The sequence below is a fragment of the Pristis pectinata genome, chromosome 4 (assembly GCF_009764475.1).
Source record: "Pristis pectinata isolate sPriPec2 chromosome 4, sPriPec2.1.pri, whole genome shotgun sequence".
NCBI classification, from domain to species: Eukaryota; Metazoa; Chordata; class Chondrichthyes; order Rhinopristiformes; family Pristidae; genus Pristis; species Pristis pectinata.
In genome coordinates this window covers 98,538,498-98,559,979 of record NC_067408.1, presented here as the reverse complement: position 1 = coordinate 98,559,979, position 21,482 = coordinate 98,538,498, and the positions used below count along the sequence as shown (strand labels likewise).

The window sequence follows — 21,482 nt, the reverse complement described above, 5'->3', positions numbered from 1 at the left end:
ATTTCCTCAATTTAACATTTTCAAAATATCCTATTTGACTATTCCTTCATTTAATCAATGTACCTGCTCTGGTATAGATCATCCAGCAGGTAAGTCGGAACATATTCTTGATCAAAATAACAAGTTTTTTCTTGTGATATGGAAATGTTGGTCCACAAAAGCACTACTAAATTGAGTAGGCCATTAATATTAACAGAGAATTGATCTGAGTACTTTCATCATTCATCTTCAGCTTTCTAGACTCCAAATGGCCCTTATTAATCTCGATATATCCAAATTGGAGATAGGCATATAACTAGATGGGGGAAAACAGGCATCTGGCCCGCTGTGTATTGCTGGCTCTCTCAAATGACTATCAGTTGGTCTTGCTCGCCTACTTTTACCCCCTCAGTTCTGAAATATATTTTCCTTTCAAGTATAGTCCAACTCCTTTGAAAGTTATAATTAAAACTACTTCCATGACCCTTTCAGGCAGAATATGCAAGTGTGGTTGACCAGGAAGATTATCATCTGTCCATCACTGGGAGAATTTTCATAGATTTGAACTGTCTGGGTTTTAACAGCACCACCTGCAGGACACATCTCATTATTGTACCTTCAGTTAGAATTCTCAATCCAATTCGTTTTATAGAAATCTGCAGATTGTTTCATAAGTTTTTTTAATAGTAAAAAAAGAAGTAAATTGGTCAACTTAAAAGGTATCAAATATGGAAGGTACTACATCTTAAGTTTCTTTCTCAATGTCGAGATACCAAGGGAGGAGGGCCTCCACTTACACTGATAAGTAAGAGAGAGATAACTTGTTCTTCAATCTGTGAATTAAGTTCAATTTTTTATAGTTATCTTGAGCTAATATGTAAAATAATTGACTGGCAGACTGATAAGACTTGAATAGAACATGATTTTCATTACTGAAAATTATAGAAAGGTAAAGATCCAATTTCAGAAAAGCTTCACCTTCTGGCCACTGGACAGAAAATAACCTTCCAGGTCAAGCACGCTTCAGACAATTAACTATGGATTAAAAGAAGACACAAATGTTGCATTCAGAACACATGTTCAGGACCTTTCTCCCCCACTCATTTTCTTCTAAACCAATCTATCCTCCTGATCTTTCACCCTCCAATTCTGAACAATCTGTACTCAGAGGCAAAAACAGACACACGCTACCCCTCCCTACAACTTAGAACACACCTCTTTCTCACTTTTCCAGTTCAATCTGAAGCATTATCTGTTTTTCTCTCTCTACTGACACTGCCTGACACGTTAAATATCTTCAGCATTTTTGTTTTATTATATTAATGCATCTCATTAATTGTGACTGTGACCTGAAATGTTATTTTAGATCAATTCATTAGGCTGATGTGAAGATCAATACTTTAGTCTTTCTTACCTCACATGTAACACCATTTATTCTGAATGTATGCACCATTTGATGAACTCTTAAAAGGAAATGTTAAATTTCAGTGAAATTTAGATATCGAGAAATAAACTTCAAGTTCTATTTTAAAACAAATGGCCTCAACCCTTCTGCAACAGTACAATCCAGCACCATTTTACAGTCTGGACTGAATTTAAGCCATTACAAAGGAGCACAAGAAAGATTCAACCAGGTAAATAATGTAGTTGAGACTGAGGGTTCCAATAATTTTCTATCAGTCAGTTACTCATCTGGTAATCTATGAACATACATTTCAATCACATATCAAATCAAAAAAATCTCTTCCATTCTATGTATACATTCTAAATTCTACCAAAATATACAAATAATATACTGACTACAGTACAAGTCAAGGCAACAAAAGAAGTACATCTTTGTAGAGATTTGATTCATACCAGGGGTTTTAATGACAAATGCCATTTTAAGGTGGAAAAAAAATACATTGTTGTGATCTGTCACCAGCAGGACAATAGAATGGGGATCCAGTGCTAAATGGAAACAATACTAACCTTTAGCAAATTGTAAATGATAGGAAGTGCAAAATAAGTGTCTTTTCTCATGTTTCTTTACCTTAGTGACTAGATAATCATTTTATTAATTGCAGTAACTTGTAATTTAATGTCCTTTGGATTGGAACTTATTTCTTACTATTATTTACAGAAATTTGGTAAAGGTGACATGCTTAAATGATCATTTACTTTCTTTACAAACAGCCTCAGGGACAAAGAGAAATGATAGTTGACTGTGGTTTAGGTAATGAGAGGGAAAGAATGAGATAGAGAGAGAATAAACAAAATGATTAATTGTAAATCAGTAGATTTTATGGCAACTCCTGCCAAGATGGAATCTGACTCAATTGGCAATTTTCTTCAGAAAATTGGATATACTGGTCTCCAATTTGTCCTGTTTTTCAGCGAGACTTTGTGCCAGGAGCTGATAGTCTGAAAGCTCACTGAAGCTTCAGCCTAAAGTCTATGGCTATTCTGGTCAATACTTGGTGTTCAGTTGCCAAGGGGACATGAGACTCTCAGGCATGCAAGGAATGGAGGTGGGAGTGAAGGTCCTTGTAATATCTTGTTTTATTTCAAGCATTTACCACATGTTTGATATTACAACCCTTCATTATTAATGCAGTCAAATTACTTGAATAAGGTTTCAGGAAGAAATTTGCATCTTGTGTCAGTCTACTATCTCCATCTTTCTCTCAATACTACAACTAATTTGCAGCAAGATCTTATTTTCAATGCCTGCAGCATTATGGTGGGTAAATCATTAAAACAGCAATATGCAGCACTGTAACTGCATCAACTCAACAGAAAAATAATTACCTTTGGCCAAAACAGTCAGGAATGTGAGGGGTTTGCAAAACAAATCAGAAATAATTTAACTAGCTGCAGTGCTCAGCCTACAGTAAATAAACAGAGAAACACTGTCATGGAGAAGAGGCTAGCACCAATTGTTCTGTAAGCATCCTAGAAAGTGGACAAGGTTTTAAACAAAGTACCCTTGATCCAGTAGAATAAATAGCATTAAAAATATAACATTAAGACAAATCCTTCCTTATCATTAAAAGACAAAGGCACTGCAATGTAATGCATTCCTTGGTTTAATTTCAATGGGATAGAGATGAGTAGAAATTTACTTTTCCAGCTGTACTTTTATAAGGGCATAAATGGTCATTTTGACATTTGATATAAAATGACCTGGAAGACTGTCTTCTGAAGGGTTATGTCACCAGGTCAGTTTCTTCATAAAACTAAACTCAGACCAGGAAATATACCTACCTTTAAACCAGTCAATGTTGTGTGATAGATTCAAGAAAGTCAAACCAAAGCTGGACCAATCTTAGTTGAAACACAGGTGTTACACTAACTAGCCTTACAGATGACACTAGTCACAATACTCAAGGAAAGCACCAAAAGTCTCAGACTTAGCATTCATCTATTGTATCAAAATCTGAAAAGGCTTTCTCAAGTGGAGATGCTACAATAGCTAGTCTTCAATTAGAAATGAGGCAAACTGAACCTGAAGGTCTGACAGAATCAAAATCATTTCTGTCTTTTAGTGTGATGTATTATATAACCCCTTTGGTATCTGATGACATTAAATACCAAGCCAGTATGAATCAACTTCTACATTCCAGGCACATGCAATAGAACAGCAATACTTAAGACTCTATGTTCCATCCATTAGAGGTAATAGGCAACAGTTTCTCAGCAATCACCATGGTAGCAATGCCTATCCATTAGCTATGGACAATCATTTCTTTCAATGTGGGAATGGTCATTTGAACTCACTTCCTTCTCCCACCAAAGTACCCTCTGCACAACGTCCCCTTTCTGAGGTTCACTCAGCATCTAACGTTGCTGGTACCTGTGATACACTATTTGGTACCTGGTATACTTGTTCCTCTGCAGAAACTGGGAGTATTTTTCCTTTTGGTGTATCATATCCCATCTGTTCAGAAGGAGGGCCCTCAGTCTGGGGTAAAGAGGTGCTTATGTTACCCACCAATGAAGGCCCTGTGCTCACTGCTGATTTAAGGTGGAGGAGGCCACAGATCCCAAGGTTCCTGTTGGGTGAGCAGAAATTTCCATAATGATTGGAGTGGCATATTCAGGGCTTGAAGCTGGCAAGGGTTCTGCATAGGCATGGTAAATTTCTGACACAGGTGCATCGTAGTGACCATTGCCATCTGGATCACTGTATCCTGCTTCAGAGTCTTCCTCTGGTTAAAAGTCGACCTTTGTCGTAATGTTCCTGCAACTCCTGCCACAAGTGGCTGGGCATATCTATATACAAAAAAAAACACATGAAAATGTATGATTATCCCTCTGAAATGATGTACAGGCATTGGTGACCTGACTACTTCAGTCCAAGTAATAATAGTTTGAGAAATGAGGGTTATCCTCAGCCTCTCTCCTGTCACCTTGTGGTATAACTAGAAAATTAGCAAGTGTCACAACAGACGAGCCATCCTCCAGATGAAGGAAGTAGCAGGACTACTATTAAATAAATCTCCATTTCTAATCCAGCTGAAACAAAATTCTTCTGTGGGATAGTTTAGCATCTTACTTTGAGTTGAGAATGCATGATAGCAACATGCTTGTGCCACTGTTTCTCCTTAATTGGCTGTTGACCCAAAGTTTGTTGACCTCCAACTGTAGCTCCACACCAGTGTGTAGGGTGTAAATTGGAGGGCAAATATGGACATGAAGAACATAATCTGATGAAGAGCTCTCAAAATTTTATTTATCAGAGCTGGTTGTGGGAAAGGGGAAATCAACTCCATGAGCTTGTGGAGCCATAAGAGAATATTGGAGCGTTAGGAGTAACAAGCAAACATCTTAATTAAAGAACTAGGATTTAGGGATACTTGGATAAGGCTAACACCATGATATAACGCAAGAGTAATTACTGTGGGAGGGGAAACAACTTCAAGGACATATCATCAACTCTAGCAAAACTAACTTAGTGGGACTTGGAAAGAAGACTGGCTTAAAACAAATAGTTTTGTCCTGTAAATTTATTTTTTTTTTAATTTCATTGACAACTGATCTTATTCTCTGGCCTATACAATAACATCAGTTCCCGGGAGCAACTTACAAATTATGTTCTTTAATACCATCTTTATAAAATCCGACCCTCTCAAACAGCTGATACTTAAATTTGAATGTTCAGCAATAGTTAATTCACATTTGTTTGAAATTCAGTCATGGTTTAAACAGCAAATGTCATATGCATGTGTTATAATTTGATTGAGATAGAAACAGTTGGAAAATTGTTTTGCAAAAGTGTTTGACCCCAATGCCATGAGACTAAGGTGGATGAAGCTTAACAGAAATAAGACAATGTCAAAAGCTGAATTCCTCTTCCACAAGTCTGGACATGTTAGAGGAGGAGAAATGTAACTATCATTCTATTCAAACAAAGTATCTTAAGGTTATTCATAGGCTAATTATCAAACAAAAGTTCAGCCGTGAGGGAATACTGGAGCAAAAATTCAGAAAGCTTGATTAAAAAACTAGAAACTTAAGGGAAATCTTAAAGAACAGCAATGAAATGTGAGATAATTTAGAGAGGGATGTGTTTCTACAGTGTAGGGCTTGACAGAAATGAAGTCACAGTTGTAAAAGATGGATGCAATTTTGGAATGAACAAGAGACTGGAATCTGAGGAGTCCACATGTATGGGATTCAAAGGATAAAGGACCTTACTAAGATCAGAAGGAACGAGACCAAAGAGGGATTAGAAAATATAGGCAAGATGTTTTTTTGTTGATGGTTTGATTACCTGAGAGGGAGGAGTGGGATTGGAGTTAGGACATGAAGCAGAGTTTTAGATGACTGCTCTTAATTCTAGGAGAGACCAAGAAAAGTGGAATGAGGCTGACCAGCAGATCCAAGTCTGGGATAATAAAGGTTTCAGCAGATAAGCTGCTGCAAGGGTGGAGTGCGAACATGTTACAAAATGAGAGTATAAGACTCCAGCAATAATCTTCTGGAGGAACTAAGCGGGTCGAGCAACATCTAAGGGGGGAAAAGGAACTGTTGATGTTTTGGATCAAAACCCTGCATCAGGGCTGAGAGTGAAGAGGGAAGACAGCCAGTATAAAAAGGAGAGGGGTAGCGGTCAGGGATGAAAAATATGAATGGTTAAGGAGAACAATGGATTCTCTCCTGCTCCATTGAACACTTAAGAAAACTATATAGGACCTCAAAGAGAAAGCATTGTTGGTGATTCCATGATGCATTAGTAAATAATGGAAAGTCAGTTGAATGAGAGTGGAAATGTCTGGGCGCAAGATGCTATGATAAATGAGTTAAAAGATCACAGGCAGGTCAATGAGGATGGATGAATTATTCTTCTCACAATTAGATAGGATATCAGTTGTGACTTTGATCAGAGTTGTTCAGGCTGAAAACTTGATTGAAGGGATTCAAACAGAAAGTTATAGATAAAATAGGCATGAATTTGGGAGACAACAACATCTTCAGGAATAGAGGAAAGATCAGAGCAGATTTGAACAAGAAGGTGAGCAGTACCTTAAGAGATAAAACACCTAAAAGTATGAACTACCATTGGAGTCAGAAAGATACGGTAGTCAGTATAGTAGGAATAGGCCGAGATTGTCACCGACAGACAATGAGTTTCGAAAGGGGATGACAAGAGAGCAAAAGATCAAGGAAAATTCTTGGAGGAAGGTTAGATCCTATGGGATCCAGGGCAAGTTGGCAAAATGGATCCAAAATTGGCTTGGCAATAGGAGACAGAGGATGATGGTAGAAAGCTGTTTTTGAGATTGGATACCTGTAACTACTGGCATCCCACAAGGATGGGGGCTGGGACCCTTGTTGTTTCTAATATACGTGAATGACTTGATGTGGATGTAGAAGGCAAGATCAGTGGAGTTGTTGAGAGTCTGGAAGGTAGCCTTAGGCTGCAAAGTGATATCAATGTTTTGGTGAAATGGGCTAAGAAATGACAGATGGAGTTTTATCCACACAAGTACAAGGTGATGCATTTGGGAGCACTAATGAGGCTGGGACAAACACCATAATGGTAGGGTCTGAGGGAGTATTGAACAGTAGGTCCATAGATCCCTGAAGGTGGCAATACAGGTAGACAATGTGTTAGGAAGGCATATGGGAGACTGGCCTTCATTAGTCAGGCACTGAATCCAGAAGTAGGGAGATTATGCTCCCAACTTTATAAAACCTTGGTGAGACCTCAGCTGGAGTACTCTGTGCTGTTCTAGTCATCAAGGTATAGGGGGGATATGATGGTGCTGGAGAGGGTGCAGAGAAGATCCACCAGGTTGTTGCCTGGGATGGAGTAGTTCAGTTAAGAGGAGAAAATGGAGAAGCTAGATCTTTTCTCCCTGGAGCAAAGGAAATTAAGGGGGGACATGATTGAGGTGTATAAAATTATGAGGGATATAGATAGGGTGGACTGCTGTAATCTTTTCTCAATATCAGAGCTAGACAAAACTTGAGGGCATAGATTTAGAGTAAGGGGAAGAGAAGGGATATGAGGGGGGGACCTTCTTCATGCAGTAGCAAGTGCCTGTAGTACACTGCCTAAGTAAGTGATTGAAGCTGGGTCGCTGACAGCATTTCAGTAGTGTCTGAATGAACACTTCAATTGCTTGGGCATAGAGGGCTATGAACCTAGAGCTGGGTGATGGGGTTCATAAAGGTATCCACTGCTCAGCATGAACAAGTTGAGTCAAATGGCGTTTCCACGCTGTACGATTCTATGATTAAGAGAAAATATTCTGTATTGAAAGTTTTCTGCATCTTATTCCCACATAAGAGAATTAAAGCAGCAAAGGAAATGAGGGTTCAGTAGCCTTGGGTTAGGAAGTACAAGTGTCAGCTATGGCTCTCTGATCAGTATCTACATTTGTGGACCATTATCAGGTGAGAATGAGATCAGCTATTACTGCAAGACTATCACTAATGAGCAGACTTTGGACGAAATGAATAATTCATTTCTGCAGATCAGTACACAACCAATAGAAAACACCTTATGGAGGGAAAAGAATTGAAATTAAAGCAAAAGAGGAAAACAATGATAGGCAAAATGTATTTCGTCACTTTCCAACAACCAGATGCAGCCCTCAAGAGAGATGTGCTATATTCTCAGCAATAAATAGTCTGATAGGAAAGGTGATTGAAAACTGCAGCTGTTTTGCTGTATATCAGTTCATTCTGCATTTTTGACCATAAGCATAGGTACTATTAACATTATGTTATGGTGAGCAGCTTTGTGGCATTAGGCCTTTAGTTACAATTTAGCCCTTATGTTTATCCTTCTGGAATACCTGCAGGTTCTGTTTGGATCATTGTGCTGCCATTTCGGGCTCTCAGCCGGTTCATCTCACTGCTGGTGTAGCGCACGGAAGTGTCATCAGGCTCAGCGCTCTTTGCGGGCAAAAACTGCTTCATTCCCTTCCACCAGCCTGTACCATAATTCCCAGTTAGTAACATTGTGACTAGAAGAGCAAAACTGACTTATTTTGTTCTCTAAATAACATCAGCAACTATGATAGTTATAAGGAGAGTTGCACTTAGCAACAAGCAGACATAATGGTGGAGATAGATCAATTCAGCCTATCACACCTAATCCAAAGATCATTTTCCTAATGCACTTCTGTTGTGATCCTTATCCCTGTACCTCCATTTCTCAATTTTTTCCAAAGAAAAAGTAGCCACAGAACCCATGTGGATAAACTTTAGACAGGAGTCATGAATTTTACTTAGGGAATGATGAGAAACACTATAATTTTACTAATATGGTCTGAAGATATTTTTCACTGCCACAGCAATGCAGTCATTTTGTATCTTAGCAACTGCCAATCAGAAAGTTCACTGAAGGCCACTGCAGAACTCAACACCCAAGTTGGATTGATACATCAGTGCATTATCATCAGTATTTTGGAAGAAATGCTAAACTAGTTTCTCTAAATACTCACTATGATGAAGGCATCTTATCCAAAGTCAACACCTACCTGCTCGATCCCAATAAGGAAGGCTGTATGGTCCCTCAACAGGTTTCTTTCTATAACAGAAACAACTTCAATTATCAGCTGTACAGTTGGGACTAATATTTCATAGGTATTATACATACTGCATCAGACAGGAAATGTATGTACATTACCCAGCAATAAACAGTTTGTACATGTAGACATGAGTAGAGTCCACAAAAAGAAAATATTGTGACTGCAGAGAAATTAATGAGCAAAGTTATAATTTTTCTATAGTTTTATTATATGCATTTCTTAAGAACAGCAAGTTAGTTTCCGCTTTTCTTACAACATACAAACATGCAATTTAATGAAAAAATTTGCATCTAACTATTCGATAACTGGGGCCGTAGGAATAATATTCCAATAGTTTTAACAAGGTGATTCATTCTTTTTTCTAAAGTATATAAATTTTATTTATGTGATTGCAGTGCTTTGGTGATCCACATGCTCACCTGTTTCTCCAATGCCAGCCACATACAAGGACCAGTATAAAAGCAGTAAGCACCATGACTAATACAGGCACCAGGACAGCCGCCAACGCCACATCTGAAACCCATTGAAAACAGCTGCAATTCAGCCACAGCCAAGTACAAACTAACTTTTTATATATATATATAAAAAATAAAGACCAGCAATCTCATATTTCTATGCTTAAATTGGAAAATCAAAACTTAACAGTTTGTATTTAAAATTCAGTTGAAGTATCTGGAAAGCTAGTAAAATTTGCATTCACAATCTTTAATAGTGCATTGCAGTGAAAACTTCAATAACATCAGCTATATTTGCATAGATATTGTAGATATTCAAATCATATCAGATAATACTCTGCACACTTGGACTGAATATATATGATCAGTCTTAAGCATTAGAGAATTATGGAAAAATACTTAAATTTTATAAACCTGTTTAGTAAGTTTAATTCAACATGTGCAATTGTTTCAGACAAAAAGTTTACCTCAAATGGTGTATATCATCTCTTGCATGCTGATGATGAATTAAATAATTTATAAAGGAATTTTTTTGTAAGAATGCTCTCTTATAATTTATCTAAGATAATGTCAAAATACAGCTGGGGATGAATTTATAAACTGCTTTCTTGTGGCATATACTGTACTGGAGAAATTTACCCAGCAAGCCATAGTTTGAAACAAACAGTGGTTAAACTTTGCATCTGAACTTCTGTAATTTTATTGCAATCTGTAATTGTGGTCAATAAAATAAAACATCCTTTTACTTGACTGAATTCTCTGGATTACCATTCTGCTGATTTACAGTATCACTTTGAATATAAAAGCATTTAAAAACAGTAGGTTAACAGTAAGTAACTGAATTCCATTTGGGATTCTGCCATACAACCTGACCTGAAGGATTAACAATGGGGCATGGGAATATTTCTGAATAACTTAATTTAGTCAAGTGAAGTACCCAGATTAAATCTTCGTGTGGTGCTGTGTAAACTGATCTCAGCTGGAACAGCTGACCTGAATGGAATTGTGGTGACCAGAGGTTCAATTTCTGCACTATTAAATTTTCTATTGGTATCAAAGGTTCAGTTTCTATTGGTATATAATTTGTATTATATACCAATAGTGGACAACTGGGAGGGTCTGGTGTGCCATCCTCTGGGGAATCACACTTAGTTAATGGCTATCATCTTCACGCAAGGAGGTTTGAAGGGTGAAAAAAATCTAATCAAGAAAAGACTTACCATGAAAATAGTTGAATATTAAAACAAATCATGTCCATTGGCTGAATTTTCACTGTTAACTAGGACTGAATTCTGTACTTCTGTTGTTTCTACTAATCTAGAAAACATTACTTTATCATATGCAAAATTCATGATATTTCCTTTAATGCACACTACTGCTTTGAAATGATATCTTGAACGCTGTTTAAATGGAATTATATTTCTAGTATTTTACTAGTACTTTAAGGCACATATTTCACAACTACATCTATCTTTTTTCTGGTGAAATGAACACTAGTGGCCTGCTCCAATTATTGTGGAATGTTCTGCTGCATGGTGCATTGCCTGAGTATTGAATAACAACTATTTACAAAGCCCTTTTGTCTAATTCTATCATCTGACCTTAAATAAGTGTAAACTTGCACGCTACCATATATATTAGCAATTCTCATACCACTCAAACATCAGTTACACTAAGAACTGCATCAGGGACGTTAAAAGAGTTACAACGGACATGACTTTCTACATATCTAATAATGCTATTATTTTACACATTTTATTTTATCCATTGATAATAAATCTTATTTTTCTATTAGTATTTCCACTAGGTGTTTTAGAGGTCAATCCTGAATGATATTAATATCAATGTTTCAATCAGTAAAGAACATCTTAGGTGGCTTTGGTTTACCTTTGGACACTTTGGGAGTCACTGAATTATTCTTGATGTCTGGTGTAAATGTCGTTTTGTCAAACTTTGGAGTGATTTCTGTGCTGAGCAAAGGAGGTCGAGATTGAGCTGGAGCTCGAGCTGCAACACATATCAGTAAATATGATTTAACTTTGGATAATCAGCCAGGAAAATGTTTTAAATATTTTGATAATGCTGCTGAAAATGCCAGTTTTCTTTTCTGTACCCTGGAAGCAATTCTATGGTTTTGTACCTTCCTAAAGAAACAACTGACTACAAGACCAACTCTTGCACAGTCAGAGGCTCAAGCCACATTTGCAACAGTGAAAGCACTTCCCACACCATCATTCACAAATATCTGATTGCAACTGTACTCCTGAAACAGATGGATTCAACAATTTGAGAACAGAAGACCAGAGTGCATCCATTGCAACTACACTGTACTTGCTAAGGTCAAACCATTGGCAAAAAAAAAAGTGCCTCAGAGAAAAACAGTATCATATTCCCATCCTTGGCTTTTCATTTAAAAAAATATGAAGGAAAGAATATATAAGAGTATGGTGGTGGCGCACTAGTTAAATTACTGGACTAGTAATGCAGATGCCTAAACTATCAATCCAGAGACTTGAATTCAAATTCCACCGTGGCAGCTGTGGAATTCAAGTTTAGTTAATCATCTGGAATTTGGAAAAACAACAACAAAGATGACGTAAAAACCATCTGGTTTTCTAATATCCTTCAGAGGAGGAACTATCTCATCCTTACATGATCTGGTCTATCTGTGACTCCAGACCTACATCACTTGGTGACTTAAATGCAACTCAGTTGTACCACGCCTGCTACATTCAAACTGAAAAAGAATAAAACCTGCCTTCACTGAGCTAGTCTCATATGCCAACGTTTAGCCCATATTCTTATCGGCCAGCCTTCAGCCAATTTGATTTACTCCACGGGATACAACAATGACTTTGGGACCACGTAACACCCCAGGAGTGGTACTGAAGACCTACATTCCAGAACTAGCAGTACCTTTAGCCAAGCTGTTCTAATACAATTACAACCCTGGCATCTATCTGACAATATTGAAAATTGGCCTGGTGTGTGCCGTTCACATAAAGCAGGACAAGTTCAATCCAGCGCAAAATCAGGTAAAGTGAGATAGAGAGGGAAATAAAAGAAGAAAATATGAGTGAGAGCACAAACTATTAAGGAGTAGGAGGCATTTTTTTTTTACTTTGCAGTTAATATGGCTCTCGCATTGAAGTATTGTTTTGCCAAAGTGAATCTGCTTGAAAAATCATGAAGACAATTGCTTTAGGTAGAATGCCTTTCATAGAGTGTGTCCACCAACCACTGTCAGCTTCCTACTTACTTCGCTCCCCTCAATCATTCTATATGGATGACCACGTCTTGCATGGATGGAAGCTTTACATTGAATAAACCAACAAAGAACTCTTAATAAAAGGCCTTGCCCAGGTTTATCCTGGTACTGGCCTAGTCTATACCTGTTCTTGTCAAAGTTAAAGCAGGAGTACATTGGAAGAACTTATTTTTAGTGCTATGCCAAATCTGGCATTACCAAACAAGCCATATTTTCAATGCTTTCTACATAAGATATAGCAAGCTATAGCCCAAAGATGGATTTCTGCACATTAACATCTTTAAGAATAGAAGTTCTGTTGCACTCCAACTTTGAAGGAGACTGATACATTTAATCACCAGAAAAGATCATGCCATGGATATTAAAAGTTGCCAATTTCATATAATTTGAGTTCACCTGGTATTTTGATGGAGCCTTACCCAAAGACGGCTGGAATGGCTGACACCCCAATAGCTCTACTTTCAGTGCTGCCTTCTGATGCCATTGCACTGGATTGATCTGAATGTAACGGGCCATAATAGGTGGGATGAAGTTGTTCCGAACTTCTTGGTAATTGTTAGCATTTCCTTGGAAAATCTGAGAAAAGAATTTTTAAAATGTGAATTAGTTACATCTTCTTTCTTATAGTACGTTTGTTTCTTTTTATTATTTTGTTATTTCATTTTTTCCTCTGTTTTTTTTCTTTACCATAGTCACCATATTCAAGCTAAGAAGATTAGAGTAGGGGGTTGGTGGTGTCAGGGAAAACCCCCACAGACATTCTGCAACCATCATAAATCCCAACCAAATGTTACACAGGATTAAGCCAGCAATGTCGCTGATAACATTTCTTTCTTTTCATCTAGCCAACAGCTAAAGAACAGCAGGTATTAGATTTGAGCTTGTTCAATGGAACTGCAAATGCTGTGCAGAAACGTAACTTTCAAGAACAAGTACATTTTAAGTGAAACGCAATAGTGTCTGCGATGCTTTGAGTTTACTCTCAGGGCAAGCAGTCTTGGTCAATGATAGAATTTGTATTCAGCACCATGTCCATGCTGTTCAGTAATAAGAACATGGGATGAGTGGAAATGAGTGGAGTATCAGCTGGCCAGAAATGGTGCCTCACAGTGAACAAGGTATTGGGCGAAAATCAAGGCATCCATCTGAGTGAGAGAGGAATGGTCAGGGTGGTAGCTATGAAATGTTGTTGGGTGTGGGGGCAGAAGATAAAAGGAATTACCTTAGTGAGATTCTTGTCAGCATGGCAAAGCATGGCTGTTCTGGGAGTAACCTATGGTAGTTGCTCCTTGAAGTAATTTGCACTAATTTCCTGGGCAACATTCAAAGGGGTGTTAAACAGGGAATTACTGCCAAGTGCATGTCTAGTGCAGAAATTGCATCAGATTGGCAAGAACAACTTACAGTGGGAAGTGCCAGTTGAATTTCTAGAGTAATGTGAAATGAGCTGGGAATAATCTTTTTCATGTTTTTCTCCAAGGCTTTTCTCAAAGCCCTGAAATAAACAGCACTATGTGATTGAATTTTAGGACTAGATATTTCTCCAAACTTTCCATCGGATCAAAAGACTACTTAAGGTAGTCTACAGATTCCTATCTGGCCTCATCTTATTTTCTAGACAGCAAGCCTGTAGAGTTAATAGGTACAAACATATCTTTATGTTGGCTATGTGGAACAGTTCTTGTTCCAAACCTACACTGGCACCCCTCCCAAACTCTTTCTCTGCAACACCAAAGACTGCATTAGGTGCTGCTTCCTGCAGCACCTAAATGTGGAACTCATCAATTTTAGCACCTTTGCCACTAACTTCCACCCTATCCTCAAATTCACCTGGACTGTTTCTGACACTTCTCTTCCTTTACTGGGAGACAAACCATCCACTGATATCTACTATAAACCTACAAACTCCCACAGTTATCTCAACTATACCTCCTCACCCCGTGTCCAGTAAGGATGCCGTACTCTTCTCTCAGTTTCTCCACTACATCTGTTCTCAAGATGAGATCTTCTACTCTAGGACTTCTGAAATGTTCTTTCTTCAGGAAACATGGCTTCCACTCTGCAGTAGTAGATGGAGCCCTCACTTGCATTACGATCATCTCACCTCACCACCACCTCCCCAAACAAACTGTTCCCCTGGTCCTCACCTTTCACTGCCTTGCCTCTGCATACATCATATCATGTTTTTCCAGCATGTCCATTGGGACACCCACCACCAACCACATCTTCTCCTCTCCTCCCCTTTCTGCAGTAACCACTCTCTCCATTACTCCCTGGTCTGCTTACCACTTCACACCCTGCCCTTTCCATACCCTGACACTTCCTCCTGCAACTGTAGGAGATGCAACACTCCTCCCGACACCTCCTTCCTTACCACTATCCAGGGATCTAAAATGACTGTCCAGATGAGGCAGAGATTCACGTGCACCTTCTTCAACCTGTTCTATCGCATTTGGTGTTCATGTTGTGGCCTCCTCTACATTTGTGAGATTAAGCATAGATTAGATGACAATTTTGCAGAGTGCCTGTGCTCTGTTCGCAATAGCTATCTTGAGCTTCCAGTTGCATGTCAATTCAACTCCCCTTCCCACTCCTACACCAACCTGTCTGATACAGGGAGGCTAAACGCAAACTAGAAGAGCAGCACCTCGTACTTCACTTGGGTAGCCTGGAGCCCAATGGTATGAACACTGAATTTAACAATTTCAGGTAACCCACTCCCCCTGTGTTCCTTTCCCACTCCCATTTCTCTCTCATTGTTCACCTTTTCCATCGGCCCATCACCCAATTATGCTCTCAGTCCTGATGCAAGCCCTCAACCTCAGATGTCGACCTTCCCTTCACCTCCAGAGATGCTGCTTGATCTGTTGAGTTCTTCCAGCAGTTTATTTTTTGCACAGTTTATTTTTTGGATATAACTAAAGAAGCTTTCTTACAAGGAAATTCTCACACATTATTCCCATTTAAATTGTTAAGGATGGGTCTGGCCATGTTGCTGAGGAATTTACCATTCAGCTCAACTGTGCCAATATCACCTGTCCATGGAGAAAAAAGGTTGGTGCAGAAGAACATCTTTGAATCCAAGTCAATCAAGCAGTGGCCTTTAAGGCTCTGCAGGAAAAGGAAATCCTGGATCTTGTTCCCCAAGCAGTCATGTGCCTCATTACCAGAAATTTCAAACAACCATCAAGACCCTGCTGGGTTGCTGGGGAACTGGGACCTCATTTCAGATCCTTCAGGAACTATGGTGACTCCACATCACTGCACGGTGTCCTCAAAATGACTGTGCTGCTGATGAGACCGTCATACATCTCTTTCTGAATGTTATGCAAGATTTTAAGAAATAATCAATAAGCAGTAGCCAAGGAAATAAAACACGCAAACAGTCTACTCTCTGTCTTACCACTTTAATACTTATGAGCACTTGTTGATACAGTACTCATGCATTTGCACTAAAATACTGATAGAGATAACATGCTCCTCTTGGTGTCTATTACTCATTTTTCATTTATTAATCAACAATTTTGTTTACTTGTAAGGCGGCTTCTTTAGTTATATCCAAGCGAGATATGCTTGTGCAAAAAATAAACAGCTGGAAGAACTTGTGTTTTCAAATTATCTTTGTGCAGCCAGATGCGTACTTGTTGGATAGCAATGGTTTATCAAAAATTTCACAAGTATATTGGTTACATAGTTCCTTCCCATTGGGATAAACAGATGGAAAACTGCAGCCAAAATATCTAGATTTTGGAAAAGTCATCTTTTGTTTGCATCAGTGACTTTGAGTCTCAAGATTCTGATTCACTGACTTTTCAAAGGAAGTCACAAGTACGATAAATCTATGATCAATAAACCAAAAATGAAAGTCAAACACTCTGAAATGCACTTTTTGTTCTTGCCTACTCATGAATGCATATTTCACAAAACTCCTGTTGATCTTAAAATCCCAAGTATGTTTATACAAAATATTAAAAATTTTATGCAGGAAGTCACTTACCCAATTTCAAAATCTTAGATCACTTTTCTATTGAAGTACCTAATGTACATTGTTCAGATTTTAATATTATGAATTGACATTATATGTCATATAGACCTGACCAATTTATTGCATAAACAGGAATGTGCTTTAAAGGTACTGACCTTATCCAGGTCACTGTTGGCTTCTTTATAAACCTTCCAATCCTCGCCTTCATCACGGGAGAGGATTCGGTATGCAGAGACATAAAAAGCATATTCACCCAGGGTGGAACCTGTAGTAATTATACCTGAGAATGGAAACAACATTTCTTAGAAATAAACCAACTTCAAATGTTAGATGTTCAAGTTAATGAGGCTAGGTTAGTAGTCTATTCCTTGTTCTATTTCATTAATCTACAAAAAGAATTTAATCAATAAGCTTGCACCAAAGAACATTGCCATTGTTTTATCCATAATGCCTAAGTGCCAAATTACTTTGGGATGTGTCACAGTTGTGAATGGTACTGTACAAATTGTCACAGTGTGAATGGTACTGTACACAAATGAATATGTTCTTATTTCACACCTTCAGTCATCCCTACTCTAAAACTTTGATCTAATTCCTCCATCTTGCTCATTGCCTAAAACCCAATGCTTTGTCTAAATAATTCTTCCTAATTACTGCTTCTTGCAGCTTTTCTATTCAATGCTCTAGGAAACTCCTGTGTGTTTTTCTATAGTGATGGTTCAAAGTCAGCTGATAACATTACAAATAATATGAGCAATAATCAATCCTGAAGCAACTACATAAACCTATTTATGATCACAACAAATTCAAGATGCACAGAACTGTTGACAAGTGAAGTGCATGCATGAGTGACATTAAACCTGTCACAGAATTGTTACAGCATGGAAACAGGTCATTTGGCCCCTCGAGTATGTACCAGCAAGATACAAGAGAAATCCAGCTGATTGCATCAGCTCTCTCCTCTTCGCCCTACAAAATACCTTTGCCTTTCAGATACTTATTCAGTTTCCTTTTGAACGTTACCATTAAATCTGCCCCCATTACCACCCTTGGCATTGTATTGCGGGCCTTAACCCACTCACTATTTAAAACACAAGAATCCTCATGTCACTTCTGGTTCTTTTACCAATAATCTTCATTCTCTATCCCCTAGAGCACTTTTCTATTGAAATGCTTAGTGTACTGACTACCCTGTCTCAATCCTGACTACCTTGTCTTTATCCCTCATGATTTTAAATCCTTCTTCTGGTCTCCTCATACCCTTTGTTCCAAGGACAAGAAACTCAATTTCCCCAGTCCATCCACGTTATTAAATTCCCTTATCTCTGGAATCATTTTAGTAAATCCCTGCTGCACCCTCTCCAAAATCTTTACATTTTTCTTAAAAACCTGGCACCATAACTGATCACAACACTCCTGCTGTAGCCAAACCAGTGCGTTAGAAAGGTTCTTTGTAAGTTCCTTTAGAATTCATTTAGCAAGTACAAGACATTATTGCTTTTTTAGCCACTTTCTCAACCTGCTCCACCTCTTTCATCAAACTATACACATACACTTTCATATCTCTACGTCTCTGCACTCCTTTTAAATCTGACCTTCTGGTCTAAACTTGAACCTGAAGGACCTCTTCTCATTCTCTGATCAAAATGTAGCACTTCATATTTCTCTGCATTAATTTTTTATCTGCCACGAAATTGTCCATTTTCACACCTTGACTATACCTTCCTGAAGTCTATTACTATCTTCCTCACAGTTCACTATGTCTCTAGGTTTTATGTCATCTGAAAATTTGGAAATTGCTCCATATAAAAAAAATCATTAATATCTATCAAGAAAAGTGGTGATCATAATACCTGCCACTGGACAACTCCATTCTGAAGAAAAACTTTTCTCTACTACTCTGTTTCCTGTTACCCAGCCAACCTTGATGACATGCCTGTTTAATGCACTTTATCAAATGCATTTTGACAGTCCATATATATCACATCAAATGCATTTTCGTCATTAACCCCCATGACTTCATCAAAGACTTCTATCAGGTTAATTAGACATGACTTCCCTTTATTAAATTCATGTTGTCTTTCCCTAAGTGATCTACACCAAGCTAGGCATCTTCCACTTCTGTCCCTGTTCATTGTTTCTGTTGGTCTCAAACAGAAAAGTTATAGAACAGAAAGGAGGCCTTTTAGCCTGTATTTGTCAGTTTCAAATTCCATATCCAATAAAAAAAAAGACAAAAATGAAGTCTTTGGTCAAATTTCAAAGATGAAATTCTGAAGCCAAAAGCACCATGATGCAGTGAACACCAAGCAGAATAAAAATAAAGAGATGGAATGGGACTAGAAGAGGCTAAAGCAAGGTCACACTGATGGCAAGGGGACTGAGATGCAATTTGATATTAGAGAAGTGCAGGGTGCATATGTATTACAGAAGTAGGATGGGGCGGCTATAGAAGGTTCTGGAGAGGGAGCATAACAGTTGTACACAGTCATTTCACTGGAACAATATGGAAAGACTGGAGTTCAAGTGCACAACTGCTCGAGTTGCAAGCCTTGGTGCAACTATGGACATGGGTGAAGGTATTCTGAACGGTGTGGTTTGCTAACAATACAAATGATGAGACTACTCAATAGATCAATGGAGAACTCCTGCAATGAAGCAAAGACATTATAGATTATGATATTGACAATGAAAGTGTGAAGATGAGACACAACTAAGGTGACGCTAGAAATGAAATAATGCTGTTTTGGATTTGCCAACATTACATAATAGGATATTTTTGCTTTGTCCAGCCCTTAATATCTGATGAACAGTTGGAAAAAAGTGATAAGAGCCATGAATTTGATAAAAAGGGCCAGCAAGACTTGAGGCAGATGTCATCAGCATACAAGGGAAAGTATGATCTTATATTCTTATTTGACATTATCAGTGAAAATGTAGCCAAGAATGAAAATGAGCTAATTATTAAAAGCCATCAAATGGGAAAATAAAGACTATACACTAGATGGCAACAGGTTGGAGCGGAACAAGAAAATAAATTGTAGAGAAAAAAGTGAGAGGAGGATGCAGCAGTTAACAGTATTAACAGTTGCCATGAGATTGAGGAAGGATACTGGTGGCAGCATCTTTCACGTGGCCTGGCCTTCCTGGCAGCCCCTTGCCGGTCATTATCCTTTTCTTTCAAGCATTCCAAATAGAGATATTGTCATTGGGAATCCATTTTGTTTGCGGAAGATGGAGGTGGGAAGAAATAGAACAAATGTAACAAGAGTTTAATACTGTACTGGATTACCCTTCCCTTTAATTCAATGACTGTACACAGCTTACTTCCTGGGAATGTAACAACAGCAGTTTTTAAAGAACACTTTTAACCAAGTAAACCCTCACCAGACAATGCAGCGCATTGTCATCAAACACAAGTTGACAGTGAATCACATAAGGTGATATTAGGAAAAATAAGTTGTAGATTTGCACAAGTACTTAAAGGAAGCTAAGGATACAGCAGGAATTCCAGAAATTAGGGCTTGGGAACCAATGATGCACTGTTTTTACAAAGGTACAACTTCAGACCAACATCATGGATATTGAAGTGTCAGGCACTAAAATCCAAAACTTATCAAATGTGTTAATATGTAAATTAACTCTTGCTTATTTGGCACCAATGCATCATTGCTTGCATTTCTCTCCTACAGGAAACTGCACCTGCAGTAAAATTGGTGGCGATCTGAGATGACAGAACTCTATCACAATGGAAAGTCCAGTTTTGTGTTTTCTTCTCTAATAAACAGCTTTGCCTCTATTAATACTGTTTTAGATAAGTGGACAGAGAGGAGCTGCTTCCATTAGCATCATGTGACAGATTTATATTTTTGGGCAAAGGATACAAGGGGGATATGAGGAAGAACTCATTTTACTCAAAAAGTAGTTATGATCTTGAATTTACTTCTTGTAAGGGTGGAGGAAACAGAATCAATCAGTGCCTTCAAAGGAGAATTGGATAGGCACTTGAGAGAGAATAAAATGCAGGGCTATAGGGAAATAGCCAAGGAATGGGACTGATGGGACTCGTCTACTAAGAGATGGCATAAACTTGATAGACTGAATGATCTCCTTCTATGTCATAACAATTCTATAATTTTAAGATGTGAATTAGCTGGAATGCAGATTTTACAGCATAACCAGCTTCTCCATAAAGGGATTTATAATTTAAGGCCATCCGATGGAACAACTGAAGAACATTAAACAAGGTCTCCTCACTGGGATACTGCATCTGGACCAGAGACCGGGACATAAGTTTAATCTCTATTGGCAACACAATTACTGTTAACCTACCTGTTATTTTCTTTTCCTTTTTTAAGTCTATTTGTAGCCACTGGGCTTCATCAGTGTGAAATGCAGCCCAGGGGGAGCCAGGTTTTTTCAGGCGTGCTTTTTCTGGCCCCCAGACGTGGAATTGTCCTGAAGGATCGTGCCACTGCAGAACTGAAGATGCATTGATCTGGTTGTCTCTAATAACACCAGACTCCATTCCCAATGTTCCATAGCAACCTACAGACCATATAACAAACACTTGAAATCATCAGCTATTTTATGATCAATCCTTACAAGATAAAAAGACAAGCATGTTTAGCCAGCATCTTATATTGATATAAGAATTACCCATTACTGTAGCTGGGCTAGTAGGCAAACTATCCTCTAATAAGGCAGAATTTTGCTTGGATGAGACTATAATTCTGTTTAGAGCCAAGGAGGAGAAAGTAGTTCAATAC

At 38.2% G+C, this 21,482-nt stretch overlaps 1 protein-coding gene across 1 annotated transcript in view; it reads right to left on the bottom strand.

The window, feature by feature from the left end:
* Nucleotides 1-1,271: 1,271 nt before the first annotated feature.
* The window catches only part of dcbld2 (discoidin, CUB and LCCL domain containing 2), a 90,417-nt gene continuing 70,206 nt past the window's right edge, over nt 1,272-21,482 (bottom strand). The window contains 10 exon segments of the mRNA XM_052015182.1: nt 1,272-3,984; nt 3,987-4,175; nt 4,178-4,236; nt 8,270-8,405; nt 8,955-9,004; nt 9,425-9,518; nt 11,348-11,467; nt 13,148-13,304; nt 16,869-16,993; nt 21,046-21,261. Of these exon segments, the coding sequence (XP_051871142.1) occupies nt 3,788-3,984; nt 3,987-4,175; nt 4,178-4,236; nt 8,270-8,405; nt 8,955-9,004; nt 9,425-9,518; nt 11,348-11,467; nt 13,148-13,304; nt 16,869-16,993; nt 21,046-21,261 (1,343 nt within the window). The 3' untranslated portion in view covers nt 1,272-3,787.